This window comes from Bos taurus, chromosome 13 (assembly GCF_002263795.3).
Source record: "Bos taurus isolate L1 Dominette 01449 registration number 42190680 breed Hereford chromosome 13, ARS-UCD2.0, whole genome shotgun sequence".
Lineage (NCBI taxonomy): Eukaryota > Metazoa > Chordata > Mammalia > Artiodactyla > Bovidae > Bos > Bos taurus.
This window is the reverse complement of record NC_037340.1, coordinates 17,791,039-17,811,335: the sequence shown is the minus strand read 5'-3', so window position 1 is coordinate 17,811,335 and position 20,297 is coordinate 17,791,039. Positions and strand designations below refer to the sequence as shown.

At 37.0% G+C, this 20,297-nt stretch overlaps 1 protein-coding gene across 5 annotated transcripts in view; it reads left to right on the top strand.

Annotated features, from left to right (window-relative positions):
- The first annotated feature begins 329 nt into the window (after window positions 1-329).
- Window positions 330-20,297, top strand: part of ACBD5 (acyl-CoA binding domain containing 5) — a 31,531-nt gene continuing 11,563 nt past the window's right edge. Inside the window, exons 1-11 of one of the 5 annotated variants that reach the window (XM_005214157.5) lie at window positions 330-394; window positions 1,727-1,895; window positions 5,630-5,750; window positions 7,199-7,271; window positions 9,493-9,607; window positions 9,705-9,737; window positions 14,133-14,267; window positions 15,174-15,377; window positions 16,421-16,527; window positions 17,478-17,745; window positions 19,521-19,720. In XM_005214157.5, coding sequence (XP_005214214.1) covers window positions 1,820-1,895; window positions 5,630-5,750; window positions 7,199-7,271; window positions 9,493-9,607; window positions 9,705-9,737; window positions 14,133-14,267; window positions 15,174-15,377; window positions 16,421-16,527; window positions 17,478-17,745; window positions 19,521-19,720 — 1,332 coding nt within the window. In that variant the 5' untranslated portion in view covers window positions 330-394; window positions 1,727-1,819. 5 annotated transcript variants of the gene reach the window in all.

The window sequence follows — 20,297 nt, the reverse complement described above, 5'->3', positions numbered from 1 at the left end:
ATCTCACCCTCTGCCATCTCCTTCTCCTCCCGCCTTCAATTAGTAAATATCAGGAGCAAGTAATGAGACCCCAGTTCTTCGAATCAAGTCCAGTCCCACCGGGATTCCTCCGAAAGACACCACAGAGGGTCGATTCCCTTCGGATGGAAGCGGATGTAGTGTTTCTGGAAGGAACATAGGAAGGCGGGATTTCCGGCCCAACGGCTTCAGGGTCTACAGGACCGAGAAACCGAACCGGAACCGGTGGGAGAACTCCCGCCGGGGGGAGGGAGGTGTCCGGAAGCGCCGGGAGAGGGGACTACATTTCCCACAAGCCCGCGGGGGTGGGCGGGGGGACGGCGAGGGGCGGGCGTCGGGGACCTTAACGGACAGGCCTTGCCCCCGCAGAATCAAGGTAAAGGCTGGCACTGCGGCTCCAGGGGAAGAGTAGATTTGGAATAGTCACCCTCCTAACCCATCCCGAACTGACAGAGGGACCTTGGCGACTTTGGGATTTCCGGGCCGCCGGGCTCCATTCCCCAGAACCCAAAGCAGCGCCTCCACTGTGGGCCTGGGACCGCTTCCTAGGTGCCTGACGATACGGTTCGATGCGCTAGGAAGGCGAAGGCCCGGGGTCTACCCCTTTCTAGGGCTGCCGCGCCTGTCCTCGTTCGCCCCTGACCCACGCCTTGTCTCCCGTTAGCGCGGGCTGGAGCGGCACCGTGCCCGGCTCCTTGGGGCTCGAAGTCGGGGGGGGGGGGTGATGCCGGGGAAGGTGTTCTTCCTCCCCCCGCCCCGTCTAAGTAGCGGGCGACCTCCCCCTCTCCTTTGGTTGTTGCTCAGATGTCCTTGTATCGGGGCGGCTAAAGCTGTCGAAGGCCTGCGAGCCAAGCACTACTAAGCACCTCCACCCAACATCCCTAAATCCTTTCCTCTACCGGTGTTAGGAAGATTGCCATCGGGAGAGGCGAAGTGACTTGCCCCTAGGTCGGTCACAGAACTTTAAATGGCAGAACTTAAGGTTCGCACCAAGCCTCTCTGGATCTAAAGCACTTTGCTTAAACCCCATCACCTTTCTCCAAACCTTAACCTAAGACGCTGGGGACCACAGTCATTTTTTTTTTTTTTTTTGTCCCGCATTGCACCCCCCTCCAATCCCCCAACCCGCGCGCTGCACCCCGTGGCGGTCGCACTGGCAAGGACACTTCGCTCAGGCCTGTTCAAACAGCGATCCCAGGGCCCTCCAGCGATCCAGTTTCCCTGCTCTCCTTTTCTGCCTTCTCCGGCCCAACTCCTCCGGGGAGGGGCAAACAGCGCGCGTCACCGCCGCAGCCGCCGGGCTGGTGGGTGGAGTTTACTGCGCGGCGGCAGCAGAGAGTGGGGCCCCCACCCCCAAAGCTCTGGGGCGGGGCTGCTTGGAGGTCGCGGACGGACAGACGGACCTCGCCGAGATGGGGGGTGTGGCTGCTCCGCCAGGGTCCTGTGGGTGGGACGGCTGCACCGCGACCACCGGTGCCCTGGGCCCCTCCGCCTTCTGCTAGATATGCTCTTCCTCTCGGTGAGTTATTTTTCCGTCCGGGGGGCCCGGCCTCCCCAGCGTAGGTCACGCCCCGGGGAGGAGGAAGGAGCCGGGCCATCTCGGACGGTGTGGCCTGGAGAGGGCAGGGCCACGGGGAGCTGACCAGCTGCGCTTTGGAGTCCTCCTCCCTTCGGGAATGTTGATCCGCGGCTGCGCTCCATGTTTCAGTTTCATGCAGGCTCCTGGGAAAGCTGGTGCTGCTGCTGCTGCCTGATTCCAGGCGACAGACCTTGGGACCGCGGCCGGCGCTGGCGGCTGGAGATGGCGGACACGAGATCCGTTCACGAAACCCGGTTTGAGGCGGCTGTGAAGGTGATACAGAGCTTGCCGAAAAATGGTACGTCCACTTGGGCCCCGCTGAAGAAGCCTCCTGCAGAGGCCCGAGGCCCCAGTTTTCTGAATCTCACCTCCTTGAACCTTCTTTCTGCTTCTGGTCTTGCTTATTTAACCTACTTATTTTCTTCCTTGATTTCTGCATGCAGTTGAAGGGAGGTATCAGATGTGAATTTAACTGCCTGCTGGTCTTTCAAGCCTGAAACAGATACAGTATCCAGATCTTAAGTAGTTTGTATTGTTGAAAAATCTCGTCACTTAATGACTGCGGTTTGGGTATGGTAAAATAAAATCTAGGATAGAGATGCCCTGGGTCGCATACTCATAAAGTCTACTTTCTGAAAACTTTTCATATGAAGGAAAAGAAAGGAAAAGAACCACTGTATTCGCATGTAAAACGATTTCTCTTATTTAAAAGTGGGTAAATATTTACTGCTTAAAAAAAAACAACTGTTTTCGTTGTCCTAGTGTTCTCTCTTTTGCACTCATTTGGAGTCTGGCCACTTAGCTGAAAAGTCATTGGAGTTGTTCTTTGATATTTGGCCTGTCATTTTTCTGACTTTTGTCAAGATTTTTCTCTATGTGGTTTGATTATGACCTGTCTTGGTATGGTTTTCTTCCTGTTTATGCTGTTCAGGATTTTGCAGAGCTTTTTGAATTTGTAATTGTATGTCTTTGACAAATGTTGGGAAGTTTAAGGCCATTATTCAGATTTTTTTTTTTCCCCTGTGGAAAGGCTTGAAGAGGGGGACTTTGACTTTTCACTTATCTTTCTGCATTATATGAATTATCTTTCACGTAAACTTATATTTTTAAAATGATGCTTTTAAGTGCTTTCATTGTGCCAGAGTGTAAAACTAACTGAATACAACGCTAATGCATTACTACAGTATTTAATGTCATGGTCACTATTTTCATGATCATTGGGCTAAGGCTAAGTAATCCATTGGGCTAAATTCAGTAAATCATTGGGCTAAGTTCAGTACTGTTAACAAACATTCATTAAGTGCAGATAAAAAGGTTTTGAAAACAACTATACATAAAATAAGTTTGCTTTCGTAATCTTCAAACATCATAACGGAGGACACACGAGGGATTGAAAGAGAAGAGTGAATGAACAAAATGTAAAGAAATAACAGGAACTTAGGTATTGATTTTTAAAACGTCTGATTGAGAGAGTTTATAGGAAGACATGATGCTAAGAGTTTTGTTTAAATGGTACCGTCATCTTTATTTCTAAAGCACGTGTTTTTATACTTCTTGAGATTTGATAGGATAGACTTGGTGATAGTTTGCTATCTTTACTAGGATCATGTATTGCTTATTAGGAAATCCATGTAAGTATACAGTTTGTATTTTATAACGTTTAAGAAGATATTGCAAAGTCAAGAACCTCTGCCAAATGGCAACAGAGTTAGGCAATGTTCAGTACTGTACTGTTATTCCCTGAAATGAAATTGATAATAATTGAAACAGAACTGTTGTTATAATGAATCACTAATTATTTCTATAGTAAAAACTTTTAAGTTATGTCATCTGTCCTGGATTATTTTGCAAATAAACTTACAGTTTTTTGTTTCTTGTTGCTTAATCTTTATTATGGTATAAAGTTATGAAGAATCCTGTAGCATCTTGTTTGGTATACTCTTGGCCTTTAGAACTTATATAGTATTTTAAACACATATATATCAAATATATTATGCATGAGTACCTTGAGGACAGAGATTATATTTTATCCAGTGTCTTATACACAGGATACATTCAGTATATGTTATTCGTTTTTGTTGTAACCTAATGTATATGTTAGTCACCTTAACCAATAAACTTTTAAATCTCAGTTGATTGACTTACTAAAGATATTATGAGATGAAGCTTTTGGTGTTTTATATTTGGGTTTGTGTTAGTGAAATAGGTAACCATTTTAAACTACAGTTTCTCCATTTTTCCCCCTCTGCTGTGTAAAAACTGTATCACTGAAGCACTCTATCTAATGGATATTCTTAAATGAGCATGTAGTGTGTACTTAGTTATTATTGTAATTTTGGAATTAATTATGTATTCCTGGCCAAATCTGAACCATCAGCTCTCAGCTTGTCTGTTTTGTAATTTTCAATTACAATTCAATTACAATGTGTATAAACTGTTAGCTTTCGATAACTACATGTTATCAGCTTATTATGCAATCTATGAAATTTTAAAAATATTTTTACAGTTTTAATTTTATTATAAATTTTGGAGTAAAAGTAATATACACTAAATGTAAATTTTGAAAAAATAAAAATGAGCAAAAAGAAACTAGAAGTAATCTATATGCCTATGATCTAGCTATATCCTCTTTTAACATTTTGATGTGTTTCCTTCTACTCTGCTTTTTAAGTATGTAGGTATTTATTTTGCAGAAATGGATTGTGCTGGTTATGCTGTTTTAAACTGCTGTTTTGTTCTCATTTCATAGTAGATCATGAAGCATTTTTCATGCTATTTTTAATATTTTTCTACAGTAAATTTTTAAATGATTTCTACTTGTCTTTATTTTCTGTATTTTAAATTTTATTACAAAATAACACGTACTTTGTAATATAAAAATAGTGCAAGTGAAAGTTGCCTCATTCCCCATTTCTAAGTCCCAGAGATATTCAGTAAGAATAATATATGTACATATTTGATATGTATATATCTAGATCACACATGCATGAATACAAGCTGGATCTTACACACACATGTACAACTAATACATTTGCATATGTATTTATTTTTTGAAGATGGAATAAGACAATAAAATTGTCTATAACCTTTCCACTTATGGCATGAACGTAATTCCATATTAGTACACAAAAGACAGCAACGTTTTTAAGGGCAGTAGTTATAAATAATCCTGTCATATATGTGTATCAAAATTATTTAGCTTGTTATTATAAAACATTTATATTCTAGTTTTTCTCGGTTGTTAAATAGTATTGCAACTTACAGCATTAATTCAAACAATTTGAAATTTTTAAATATAAAAATGTTTCCTGATATGCTAGAAACATGTATGAAGTCTGATCCTTAAAAAACTGATGTGTCTAAAAACTATGGAGGTAGGAAATGAGAAACGTATTTCATATTGGATTAATTCTTTTTCTACCACAGTACATGCTGGTTGGCTGTAGCCCAACTTTGTAATCCATCGAGAAATCGGAAATCAAAAGAAGTTGAATTTCTTGCTGTTGCAATTTGAGTTAGCAGAGTATATATTTCACTTTTTCATTTATTCTAGTCAGTGTGATTTGTCACAATTTTTGGATAAAAATACCTTAATTATAGTTGCATGATACAGTTTTTCTATATTTTGTTTTTTTAAGTGACATTTACCAATTATTTTGGTTACACTTATAGCATATTTGTTCCTTTATTCTTTTATTTATTGAATTGTTGGACAATGTTATGAAAGTGTAAAATCTCAGAGTTTTTTGATTTGGCCCACGCTATGTGTTATGTGGGATCTTAGTTCCCCAACCAGGGATCAAACCTGTGTCCCCTGAATTGCATTCTAACTACTGGGTAGCCAGGGAATTTTATTTTTAAATCAAAGGAATAAAGAAACTGAGCCATAACTTTTGTTGCTGTAAAATAGGAATAGTTTGGACTATTAATGAAGTATTAAAAAATCACTATTAGTATAGCTTAGCTAATTTATTGCATTAAATGATCAATTGTATTCTCCAAGTGATCTTACTTAATGTATGTTTTCAACAGGTTCATTCCAGCCAACAAATGAAATGATGCTCAAGTTCTATAGCTTCTATAAGCAGGCAACTGAAGGACCTTGTAAACTGTCAAAGCCTGGCTTCTGGGATCCTGTTGGAAGATACAAATGGTAATTTTATGAAGAAAGCTATGAAAGAATTTTTAAGTTTAATAACATAATTGTCATATGACTGTTATTTATATGGTTATGTATTATTCTGTGCATAAAGTTTTCCAAGTGTTGGATCCATTTTTATCTTCCATGTGCTCCAACACAATTTCACACAAATAGGAAGGTCTTGGGGAAGAGAGAAAAACAATAAAACCACAAGAGGTGGGTGTAGCAAAGATAAAAAGCATTTTCAGTTAGTCTTTTTCTTTATGGAATTTTTTTTTCTTTTTATTATGCCAAGACTGTCTCACAAACTGCATTTAAAAAAAACAAACTCTCCTGCTTCTTTTACCTGCCAAGAAAAAGGCTGACTTTGGCTTGTCAGGTGACATGGTTTGCTTCGAGCCTTTAAGATAATAAGTAACTAGGAGCATGACTCAGGTTCTGGCTTACTTTTTATCTCAGCTATCACTCCTGTCCCACGGTACTTGAATAGAAATTTGATTTTTAATATATTTAACAGAATCACAAAATACCTCTGCCATGTTTCCAACAGACCAACATTTGACGTTCTTAAACAGAATATCATGACCATACATCATGTAAGTCAGGAATAGAGTATGCTAACTGGCCGAGTAAGTCTTAAGAGCCATATGTTTTGATGGCTAAGTTCACCCTGTACTGAAAGTCCTTAAACTCCTTTGAGGATTTCTTAGTTCTGTACTTTCCTCTAAGATCTTTTTGAAAAGTCCTAAGATACTAGCTTAAAGGTAACAGCAATATGGTTTTTAAACCGTTTGAGGAAAATTTATTTATTAATGATTTTCCTCAGAATTGACCTTTGGTGGAGTTAAACTGCTTCTGGAAAATACTTCTAAAAAGAGAGGTTTTCATTTTAGGCAAAAATTTCAAAGGCTCTTCTAATCATCTAAGACTAAATTTTTCTTGTCTCTCACATTTTCATTTTTTTTTGGAAGAAAACGTTTCCATTTTTCAAGTGTCTAAGTTAGACTCTTATTTAAATTAACCAAAACTTCTGTTCATTTGAAACCTGACTGTGACAATGCTTGTAAAATTTTCTAAAAATGTTCATTTTTGTCAGTGTTCTTTATAATGATAAAGACTTTAAAGAGTTTTTAGCAAATAATCATCAACAGTGTATAGTGTCTGTGGCCTGTAGTCTGTATAATGTGGTTTCTGTAATCTATGATATATATATTTATATATATTTTATACTTATTAATAAAGTTTTAGATACTACTCAGTTTTCCATTTTGCTCAGTGATATTTTTCTTCAAGTTTGGTGCATTTAAAGAGATCCTTTGGAAACATGTTAATGTTTGTATTAATAGCTTTAAGTAAAGCCTATTTTAAATTAATGACCCTATAGCAGTAACTGTAAATTGTATTCTAAGCAATTGAAATCAGGTGTCTTTCTGTTGTTATTTGGGTATCTTCATTTCTAGGGATGCGTGGAGTTCTTTGGGTGATATGACCAAAGAGGAAGCCATGATTGCTTATGTTGAAGAAATGAAAAAGGTAGGGAAAATAATTCATAATAGAAAATAAAACTTTTCAGGGCCGCCTTAATTTTTATATCAGTCTAATTAACTGCTTTGTTTTAAGAAACAAGGAGATTGTATTACATTAGAATATAGAATCTAGATTATTGACTTTGCTGCTGCTAAGTCACTTCAGTCGTGTCCGACTCTCTGCGACCCCATAGACGGCAGCCCAACAGGCTCTCCCGTCCCTGGGATTCTCCAGGCAAGAACACTGGAGTGGGTTGCCATTTCTTTCTCCAATGCTTGAAAGTGAAAAGTGAAAGTGAAGTCACTCGGTCCTGTCTGACTCCTAGCAACCCCATGGACTTCAGCCCACCAGGCTCCTCCATCCATGGGGTTTTCCAGGCAAGAGTACTGGTGTGGGGTGCCATTGCCTTCTCCGAGATTATTGAGTTTATCAAGGCTTTATCTGTATCAAAGTTCATCTTAAGGTGCAGTTTTTTCTTGAAGGTACATCACATCGTGACATGGTATTTTGTTTTCTTTTTTCATCTTTCCTGTCTTTCTCTATAGTTGACTTTTGCAGAAAGTATATGAATAGGAACCTTTTAAAATATTGATTTCCCTTTCTCAGGAGTCTGGGACTTACCTGGACTGTCTTTAAAACATTTTTTCTGCTTTGAAACTTTTAATGAGAAATAGGTAATAAAACTGCCCAACAGTGTTCTCATACAAGTGTTGACTCATTAATTGAGATGTTCCTATCAGTAGATTTCTTACTAACAAGATTTTTTATGTGAATGCAAAAATTCTTCAGAAGGAGAATAAGATAAGGATGCTTTTAGTTTGTCTGGTAACTAGTAAGGAGGGCATTCTTTATTAATTAGCTCTTCCAGAAGCAATTTGATGAAATCATTTTAATTGTCATTTTAAAGATGATCTTAATGCCTTTTTATAAAGGAATATTTGTATGTTGTGATAGATCAGAAGTTGTGAAATCTAGATTTGTCTGAGAATGTAAAATAACCTTGGAACATAAAGAAAATCTGTAAAAAGGAATAGTTTTTGCCGGTGCTTCGACAGTATTAATCTCTTAGTAGTAGTCTTTATTTGGTAGGTTCAGACTGATTTGCTTTGGTCTAATCTCTTCTACATGCTCAGAGTTGTGGATTTTGTTACAGTTTCAGTTTTATTTGGTGGACTTTGTTTATCCGTAACAGAGGTCAGAGCTTAGTTCTTTTGGTTGTTAACTGTATCAGTAGAACAACAAAGGAGCCTTTCAAAAGCAGAGAGAAAGATAATCTACAGCTACCATTCTTTTCTTTTTTTCCTTAAAATTTTGTTATGATCTTTCCTCATTCCCTCCATTTTAATTCTTGAGTGGTAATTTTAACTATGTTTTGTAGATTGATACAGAAAAGATATATATATATATTTGTACACATATATATCCTTTTATTTAAAAGTGGAAAGGAAACCGATAGTGGTACCATATTAAACATACTGTGCAGCAACTAGCTTTCTGCCTGTAAAAAAAAATTATAGGTATTTTCCCAATCAGCACACACAGAACTAATCTTAGACTTTTTAATATCTGTAAAATATTCCATATATAGGTAGGAGGTGGGAGGGAGATTTAAGAGAAAGGGGACATATGTATATCTATGGCTGATTCATGTTGATGTATGGCAGAAACCAACAGAATATTGTAAAGAAATTATCCTCCAATTAAAAATAAATTTAAAAAATTCCACATATAGAAATAATTTGTCAGTCACCAGCTTATGACTATTTATTTGAATGCTTTTTCATTTAATTTACCTTGCCTTTTAACTCTGATGATTCTAAATTGGCCCATAGTTATGAAGGTGTCTGAAAGTGGTTACCATTTCCTGCCTTCCTTAAGTACCTTTTTAAATACTGGACACAAGAATTTCACTTTAGTCCCACAGTTTTTTATTTTATTTTACATTAGTGCCTTTAGTGTTTAATGCACAATATATAGGTTATCATGTAAAATTTTACACGAAGTTTGTGTAAAGTAGTTTTCAAAATGAGAACGCTTTTAAATCGTAGCCTGAAATTTTTTTAGGGTGGTATATACGTTAATATATGTAATTAACATAGATACTTTGAGGAGTCTGTAAATTTCTTCTCAAAGTTTATCAGTAAGTAAATTATAAATATATTATTTGGTCCTAGCGTGGATCACATTAGTAGTTGGTTTTCACAAGATTTGTTTCGTTTCATTACAGATTCTCGAAACTATGCCGATGACTGAAAAAGTTGAAGAATTGCTACATGTCATTGGTCCATTTTATGAAATTGTAGAAGACAAAAAAAGTGGCAGAAGTTCTGATTTAACCTCAGGTTGGGCTCTTTTACCTAGTTTTTCATTCAGCGATTGATATATTATGTGTGTATTAATATTTATATGTCTAATTTTTTTTTCACTTTCACATGCCAGTCCGACTGGAGAAAATCTCTAAATGCTTAGAAGGTAGGAATAAATGAAATCCATGTGAAACTTTTTTTTTTTTTCCATGTGAAACTTTTGTTCAAAATTTACATGTCAGAAGAATTCTGCACAAATTTATATAACTTAACGAGCTTTTCACTCAAGAGTTTTTTTTCTAAGCAAATGCATTGTACCAAGTTCCAAAATATTATAAACCCTAATTTTTAACCCTGAGTTATTAAAATATGACAGATGGTTCATTTGTATACAGAATTGTAACAGAATTCATGGTTTTGATTTTATGATTAATTTTTTATATTTTCTGTTTGCTTTATGAATTGTATTAGCAGTGCTATGGCTAAAATGACTTGCTAGCTAATTTTAAGTGATTATGTTTATAGTATGGTTTAACTTTAGTGTAGCTAGAGTTTTAGAGCATTTAAAACAAGACGTCAGTGAATTCACCTCACTTGTCATTTTTTTTTTAGAATTCTGTTTTCATGTTCTCAGTAAAGAATTGAAAGGCTTATCTTTTATGTACTAGAAGGAGCTGAATATTCTGCAGATTTGCTGGTATTAACTGTCAACATTTGCTCTTCAAATTGTTTTAGAAAGCAGAGTGAAATGAGCCAGTAAGAGTCATTTTAAATGACAGTCATATATGTTTTAAATAAAAATCAGCTTGGCCATCCTTACTTTCTTTTTCCCTGGCATCCCATTCCATCTTTTACTAATTGATGGAAATGATAATCTTTCTGTCCTGTCATGAGGCCTGCAGATTGTGTCTACCATCATAACTGATGGTAATTTTTACTGTGTATGACTCAGTACCACACCCTCTGTATCTGATTTGTCTACTCGAGGGGTCAAGCATTAACAAGTTACCTTCTTTGTATTTCATACTTACTCAAGTCAGAAAAGACTATCAATGTTTTCTTTCTCTGAAGTGTGTTGGTAGGATGCAGAGGGGAATAACTCTGGACCTGCTTTCGCTGTGTCCAGCCTACAGCCAGAGGCAAATGTTGAAAGAAATAATGAAGTTTCAGATAATGACGTCTCAGATCCATAATCCCTTAGCTATAATTAAAAATTTCGAAAGGCTTGATAAAGCTTTTTTGTTAACCCATTTGGCAGAAAAACTTGTCCTAATATGTATAGGAGGAGCAAACCTTGATCTGAAATGACATGAGGCTATTTTAAGTTTTTATTCTGATTTTGCCTATTACTATGTTTTTGGCTCAGACGGTAAAGCGTCTGTCTACAATGCCTACCATGTGGGAGACCCGAGTTCAATCCCTGGGTTGGGAATATCTCTTGGAGAAGGAAATGGCAACCCACTCCAGTATTCTTGCCTGGAAAATCCCATGGATGGTGGAGCCTGGTAGGCTACAGTCCATGGGGTTGCAAAGAGTCGGACACGACTGAGTGACTTCACTTTCATGTTTTGCTGTAAAAATATTATTTTTTAAAATTTTTTTGTGAGAGCTGCCTTAGACTCTCTTGAAGGTATTGTATAATATACATTATATACAGTATATGACCATTGCAAAGTTAGAAAACTCTGGATTTCAAATCATATCTAGATCCAAGGATTGTGAGGGATGTGGACCTACACCATAATTTATTTAACCTGTGCCACTCTAAAGGAATTTAGATTGTTTTCTTTTCTGATCTTCAAAGCTTGCTGGTGAAAGTAACCATGTACAAATGTCATTTTACATAGGTGGAACTATATAAGTAATAAATTATATTAGAAATATAATTGCTAAATCACAAATTATGAGTGTTTGATGGGTGTCCACTTTTGTAAGATATTGCCAAATTGCAAGACAGTTTGTAATCTTTGAATTTTTTATGTTTTTTTTTTTTAAAGAATCTTATTAAGTAGTTCTTTTTGTTCTTATTAAAAGTAGGTCAAGTAGAACAGATTATCTATGTCACATGGGCTTTTTCAGAACATACATATTAAGTTTTGAAATCAGGAAAGAGCTTTCCAACTTTGTTCTTCTTTCAAAATAATTTTGCCGGTTCTTGATTCCTTGCATTTCCCTATGCATTTCAGAATTAGCTTGTCAATTTTTAGAAAACTGCCTAGCTGTTTTTGTTAGGGATTTTGTTAGGGATTATAATGAATTATAGATCATTTAGGGGAGTATGGTCAGCTCAACAATATTACCTTCCAATCCATTTCTTTAGATCTTCTTTAATTTCTTTCAACAATGTACTATCATTTGCAGTGTATAGTTCTTACACTATCTTTGGTCAAATGTGTGGCTAGTTATTTTATTCTTTTTGCAGCTATTGTAAATTGACTTTTAATTTCATTTTTGGATTATTTATTGGTAGTTTGTAGAAATACATTGATTTTTGTGTATTGATCTTGTATCTTACAACCTTACTGAACCATTTATTATTTCTAATAGATTTTTTGGTAGATTACTTAGCATTTTCTGTGTTTGAGAGTATGTCATTTGCAAACAGAGGCCATTTTACTTCTTCCTTTCCAATCTGGATGCCTTTTGTTTGTTTTTCTTGCCTGATAGCCCCAGGTAGAACTTATAGTACATCTTTGTCTTGTTCCTTGTTTTAGGAACAAAGCATTCAGTCTTTCAACATAGAGTATGATTCTAGTTGTAAGTTTTCATAAATGCCCTTGATCAGATTGAGAAATTTCTCTTATATTCTCAATGTCTTCAGTATTATATTGTTGAGTGTTGGGTTTTGTCAAGTGCCTTTTCTGCATCCATTGTGATAATCACGTGGGTTTTGTCCTTTAGTCGGCTACTACGGGAGCAGGCAATGGCACCCCAGTCCAATACTCTTGCTTGGCAAATCCCATGGACGGAGGAGCCTGGCAGGCTGCAGTCCATGGGGTCGCTAGGAGTCGGACACGACTGAGTAACTTCACTTTCACTTTTCACTTGCATGCATTGGAGAAGGAAATGGCAACCCACAACAGTGTTCTTGCCTGGAGAATCCCAGGGACAGGGGAGCCTGGTGGGCTGCCGTCTATGGGGTCGCACAGACTCGGACACGACTGAAGCGACTTGGCAGCGGCAGCAGCACGGTGTACTATGTTGATTTTTGGATGTTGAGTAGCTCTTATTAATAATTGTTCATGCTTTCTGCAGCTCTCATCACAGGTGATACGGGGCTGCTTTTGTTGCTGTCTGGTGTTTCTCTAACAAACATCCATTTGATGAGAGGGATTAGGCGGTTCCCTGTTGCTTTCTTTGTTGAAGGTGCCTGTGAGTGGTGGGTGTTTCTGTATTTTACTTATTGTCAGTTTTTATTTATTTATTTTTTCTGGTTGTCAGGGGCAGAGTAAGGGAGATTCAAAAGATGTGTTATCATCATGATTCTCTGAGAGGGAATAGAGCTCAGTGTTGACTATAGAGTTGAAGTTTTACTTGTTACTGCTACTGATTAGAGAGATTTAAATAAGGCTATAAGCCTGACCGTTAAAGATGAGTGGAGATTTGATAGGTTATTTGAAATGCATGGAAGCATCCAGAAGGGACCTGTATAATTGAAAATAAAGCCCAGATGTTTGTGGAGGAAGACCACTGTTTTTGGCCAAGAGCCACTTAGGATGTCTTCAATATCTCAGAGTTATGGAAATATAATCCCCAGTGTCTGAGAATGTGGTCCAGTAACCATCAGCATTGGCATCACATAGGAGCTTTATGGACATCTAGAATCTTAGATTACCCCAGATTTACCAATTCAGAACCTGCATTTTAACTAGATCTCAGGTGATTCCTATCCACGATAATGTTTGAGAACCTTTTATGTATTTACTCTCAAGGTATGACTTTGAGTAATAGGACAATTTGTCCCTTTTAGGTGATTGATCACATTAACTAATCCTTTTTCTTTTTTTAAACTCATGCTTAAAAAAAAAACGATTAACTTTCCATTTACTGTGTAAACACATAGTAATGTAATTTGTACACCTGAAGCCCTAAAGGTAATAAAAGGATAAAAAAACTTTTTAATGCAGTCCAACCATAATATTCATGAGTGCTTTTAGGGCCAAAGGTGTTTGTTTTCAGCGTTCTAATGTATGTAATAACTGTCTTTTTGTTAACTGTTTATAAAGATCATTCATCTCTTACCTTTACATTTTGATCAGTGTTAAAATAATTTATCCTCTGCCTTGTTTAGAAAGAATTTAAGATAGTGTTATCATTTTGTTGTGAACAGATAACTGGAGGAATTAATATAATGTATATATATTGTACATATATATATGTACAGTGTATATGTAATGTACACATATATAGTTGAAAATAATACTGTTAATTATATATTAACATTCTAACTTTTTACTTCAAGATTATTTTATTATTTGTGAATTACACAAGGTATTATTTGTAAATTACAACATGATTATGTGTTACAGCATAAAGTTGAAACGGTCATTTTGTATTTTAGATCTTGGTAATGTTCTAGCTTCTACTCCAAATGCCAAAACTGTTAATGGTAAAGCTGAAAGCAGTGATAGTGGAGCTGAATCTGAGGAAGAAGCAGCCCAAGAAGACCCGAAAAGACCAGAACCATGTGATAGCGGTAATCTTTGGGCGATGGGCTGATCACTTTGCATTAACTAAGATGAAAGGCTGTGGAGAGGTATGGACTAACTTGGCATTGTCTGTGATCAGGGCACGTGGAGGGCCTGGACTCTTGACCTCTAACCAGGTTTGTTGTGGACCAAGAGGCTTCACAGAAAGTTCACAACAAGTTCAGGGACAGCCAGCCTTAAGCATAGGTGGGCTGATGTTATTTGAAGGCTAAGGATAGGTCACTCTTGTAAATGTAGTGCCTGAAATGCTGCATTAGAAATATATTCCATTTATAAATATGCATATTGTTACCAAGGAGAGGAGACAAGTTAAACCCTCAATATCTTGTCAAGAATAGCATGGGTTCCAGAGAATAGGATACAGGCAGAGATTCTGATGAATAGGGAATGTTGGAATCCTGGGGTATTGCACTGGGGGGGCCTTGTGAGGAAGAGTACCAGTGATTCTTCAGGATATTGTTTTAGAAAGGGGGGGCAGAAAGACACTAAAACAAACCATACGGCTTAGTTTTGCCTTCACTTTCCAATAAAGTCTGACAAATAATACCTTCTTTGAAGGCTCTTTTTATTGGCTATGTAGACCTCTTAGTTTGACCGTGTTTCAAAGCAATTTGCCTGTGCCTGAGAGAGTGAAAGAACCTTGAGAGTAACTCTTGAAAGGGATTTGAGAAGATTCACATGCAACTGAAGCAGTTTTGAAACCAACAGTTTGGGTGAGCTCTCAGCATGTAATTAACCCATTTTCAAAGAGCACCCTATCTCCCTGATCCAAGTAGGAAGCCCTTCAAAAGGATTATCTTAGGCTAGGGGAATGACTACCCAATATTAGAACATAGTGTATAGAAGTTTTCCTACAGTTAACTTTTATGAATCTCTCCCTTTTTACATGACAGATAAGAAAATGATGAAGAAATCTGCAGACCATAAGAATTTGGAAATCATTGTCAGTAATGGCTATGATAAAGACAGCTTTGTGCAGGGCGTACAGAATAGCATTCATACCAGTCCTTCCCTGAATGGCCGATGCACTGAGGAAGTAAAATCTGTAGATGAAAACTTGGAGCAAACTGGAAAAACTGTTGTCTTCGTTCACCAAGGTACTGTCCCCATCAAAATTTGTTTCTCTGGCTTCTTGCCTATCAATAAAATACTCTTAGTAATTTTAAGATATTTAGGAGTAGCTGAGAATTTTAAAAAACCTCTTATGAATAACATCTTAGGGTTTATTACTGTTATAAGGGTTATCTCTTTGAAAGACTGAATTAGGGCTGGGGCTTATATTTTTCTTGAGACATTTTTTATTGTGTTTTTATATGGCATTTTAAACTAAAATCTTGGAAATTTTTGCTTTTATTACTGATGTTTCTTTTAACTCATACTCTAATTATATGACACTTTTGTTCTCAAGTCGGCAAGGTAAGTTACAGTCTTTTCATAAGTTAGGGCTCTAGGGATGAGCATATAGTATGTATACAGTGGAGAAGGCAATGGCAACCCACTCCAGTACTCTTGCCTGGAAAACCCCATGGACGGAGGAGCCTGGTAGGCTGCCGGCCATGGGGTCGCTAAGTCGGACACGACTGAGCGACTTCACTTTCACTTTTCACTTTCATGCATTGGAGAAGGAAATGGCAACCCACTCTGGTATTCTTGCCTTGAGAATCCCAGGGACGGGGGAGCCTGGTGGGCTGCAGTCCATGGGGTCGCACAGAGTTGGACACAACTGAAGCGACTTAGCAGCAGCAGCAGCAGCGGCATGTATACAGTGAATTATTGACATTGCTGCAGTTCACTCAAGAAACCAAGAAATACCATTTCTTAATAGAACAACCAAATATGCATGGTTGCATCCCAGATTTAGGGCCCTAGCAGGTAGTCAGTTTTTTTCTTACGTGTTATTAGGTTTTTATGAGCTTGATCTGGACAGTGTCTTTGTAAAATTCCATAATAAAATACTTTGTAATCTTTTTACATAAAATTAGATTGAATTTAAATTTTTGGTAAGTTAAAATAAATCAACATTCATATTTCTATCCCAATATGAAAATAATATAGAGCCATTAAGTTTTGAAAATGAAATAAATGCATTTTTCTTCAATTAGAGAATAACTATTCTACCTGGACATTTGTTTATATTTAGATGTAAACAGTGATCATGTTGAAGATATTTCAGGAATTCAGCATTTGACAAGTGATTCAGACAGTGAAGTTTACTGTGATTCCATGGAGCAATTTGGGCAAGAAGAGGTAAAAATAACATTTTTTTAATTGGTAAGTTTTCAAAGTGATATATTCAAATTCCATGCATAACTTCTGCTAATAACAGATGTGTATGCTTTTCACCACTTTGAAAACATACCTGTAAAATGTTTAAACATTTATATTTTGTTTTTTTGTGAGTTTAAAAATATATAAAATTTCTGACTATTCAAAATATTTAAATATTATAATTTATAATGTATTTACATTTATAAATATTCCGAGAGAGGTGAGATGGGAGTCAGAAGGTGAATTCCTTATGCTAGTCCTTATGCTATGTCTGAGACATTAACAGTCAAGAAGATTGAATAACTTAAATAAATCTGTTCTTCATGTTGACGTATTAGACTAAAATTTTGAGTGGAAATACTTTTTAAAATGTCAGTTAATTAAGATTTGGTATTGAAAGCGAACTTTGGAAAAACCATTAAAGTACCTGAATTTTATTTTTCCTTTTTGACAACTTTTCCTGGTAACAGCTAAGGTGGTTTTGACAGTTGTATTTATGCTTGTTGTTTATATATCCCACTCCCCCAGTCTTCCTCACCCATATTCTAACACAGTTCCTTCTAAAATAATTTTCAATTTATTTAATTTTTAACTTCATTAATTCATTATTTTTAACTTTATTGAGGTATAATTGATTTATAATGTTGTCACAGTGCTTTTTGAACACATTAACTCTAGGTATTTAAATGTTTCTTGGATGAATGACTCATGAGAACAGTTCATTGCCAAGTATCTCAGTTCTTTGCTCATAGATGAATCATCTCCATCCCATTTCTTCCCTGCAGATGGGAGGCAGAAAATGAGTTGACATTTTTTAGAAAAATAATATTTTCTATGATAATATTAAAAAAAAAAACCCACTTTATAAAGCCAGTAATTCTTCAGTTGTCATAAGAACTTGGTGATGTATAACTGTTTTCCATTTGTAGTCTTTAGACGGCTTTATATCAAACAATGGACCATTTTCCTATTACTTGGGTGGTAATCCCAGTCAACCGTTGGAAAGTTCTGGTTTTCCTGAAGCTGTTCAAGGACTTCCTGGGAACGGCAGCCCTGAGGACATGCAGGGCACAGTGGTTGAAGGCAAAGGTGAAGTAAAGCGTGGGGGAGAGGACGGCGGGAGTAACAGTGGAGCCCCGCACCGCGAGAAACGGGCTGGAGAAAGTGAGGAGTTCTCTAACATTAGGAGAGGGAGAGGTAGGTGGTACTTGTTTTTTGTTCTCACTGCCTTTATAAAGGAATTAATGAAATGGAGAGGTTCTCGATAGGAGAGGCACCAGGACTGTCCCTTGGCAAAGGGAGTGTTGAGAGTTATCCTCAGAACATCTGACCATTTTCCTTTATGTCTGGTTCTCTCCTTTGACTGTACAGGGCATAACACTGTATTCTTTGAAGATATGGGGGAAAACATATCTATTTCCACATCTTTTATATACTTCTTTAAGGTAGCCAAATGTGTGTCCTGTCACTTCTTTTTTTATTTTTGTCTTTTGGCCATGCCATGCAGCATACAGGATCTTATTTCCCAATCAGGAACTGAACCCCTGCCCCCTGCAGTGGAAGCATGGAGTCTCATCCCTTGGACTGCCAGGGAATTCCCTTATAATGTTGAAAACTTACACATTATACAAGCAAACATATAAAACTTGTGATATCCCATTTCTGCAAGGGTAAGGTAACACAGTAGTACCTTTTACACACTGCAATATAAAACTGTTTTGGACTTCCCTGGCAATTCAGTGGTTAGGACTCTGCATTCCCCGTGTAAGGCGGCATGGGTTTGATTCCTGATTGGGAAACTAGGATTCCCAACGCAGCTCAGCCGAAAAAAAAACCAAACAAACAAAAGTTTCAGTCTTTCTGAAAAATAACTTGGCAACATTTATTAAAAACCACAACAGAGTTGTTATCCTTTCATCCAGAAATTCTTCTTTGAATTTGTCTGACCTAAAGAAATCAACAGAAATTTGGACAAGAATTTATTTATATACAAAAATATTCATTGCAATGTTATTTGTAATCGTAAAAATTTGGAGTCATCCTAACTATCCAAAAGTGGAGAACAATTGAGTAAATTACTTCTTTGTCTTACAAATGAATTCACGTAGCCATTTCAGTGTTATTGGGACTGGAATAAAATTTTATTATTTAAAATAAAATTTGTTATGAACACACAAATATTCATAATATCTTTTAACAAGTAGTACACAAAATTACGTATAAGGGGTAATGCCAATTCTGTAAATACATGTGTTGGGAAAAAATGGATGGATAGATAACCATGTGTTAATAGTAGTGAGATTTCCATATGTCTAACTATGATGGCATTTATAAGAAAAATCAGTTAAAAACCTTTGGGAGGCTTACAATGACCAAATAAGAAAACATGGCTATTTGATGTAGCTCTCAGTACTCTAAAAGAAACAGTTTTCATATTTTTCAATCTTGTTACTATATTAGTAAATAATTCTTAAGAATGTACCCAAATATGTATATTATTTATATATTATATACATTGAGTTGTGTACTAATTTATTAGGTACATTATAAAACCTTAGCCAAAAAACAGTAAGTATAAATGGAAGTTTCCACCTATGTCAACTTCTTTGATTTTAGTAGTTTATTTTGTGTACTTTATTATTGCTTCCACTCCACTTTGGAAATTTAGATATCAAAGAAACAGGAAAAATGAAAAAAAACAAAACCCAAACCCCACCATTTCTACTTTTATAAATATGATTGTTGTTGTTGTTTAGGTGCTAAGTCATGTCCCTCTTTTGCAACCCCGTGGACTGTAGCCCACCAGGCCCCTCTGTCCATGGAATTTCCCAGGCAAGAATACGGGAGTGGGTTGCTATTTCCTGCTCCAGGGGATCCTCTCGACCCAGGGATCAAATCTGTGTGTCTTGCATTGGCAGGTGGATTCTTTACCACTGAGCCAAAAAGTAATTTATTTTGGTCTCTTAAAATAGGGCACAGGATGCAGCATTTGAGTGAAGGAAGCAAGGGTCGGCAAGTGGGAAGTGGAGGTGATGGGGAACGCTGGGGTTCGGACAGAGGCTCAAGGGGCAGCCTGAACGAGCAGATCGCGCTTGTGCTCATGCGCCTGCAGGAGGACATGCAGAACGTCCTCCAGAGACTCCACAAACTGGAGATGCTGGCGGCATCACAGGTGGGCTTCTGCATTTGTCTTGTCTTATCTGCTGTTGATCCTGTCAAACAGTGTGCAGCTGCAATCTGCGTTAATCTGATTTAAATGGACCACACAAATGATACCCAAACCTTATTTTAGCAGCTAAGTAAGAATCTATTTTAAGGGAACAGGGCTCAGATGATGTTTTATCAAGAGGTGTATTCAAACACACTGAGAAAAATATTCAAACACACTGATTTGAATGGTTTTGCTAAGAAAGAGATTCTGGAAGCATAAAATGGTACACAGTAACAGTTTTACAAAATGGTTTTTCAATGTTGAATGTGTGATTTTTTTGGTACTGTGTGTTTAATATCTTGTTCCTGTTAGGCTATTAAACACCATGATTGTAGGAACTATTTTATTTACTGCTGCTTAAGCATGCAGCCTCATTCCAAGTAGGGGGCACAGTAATTATTTGCTGTTAGATTAAAAAAGAAATCTGATTTACACACATCAGTGGAGATTAATGATTTTTAAAAGGATCTACTTTTGAAAATATTATTTCAGAAAAGACTGTGCCAAAAGCCAAATACCACTTAAAGTAATAGGAAAT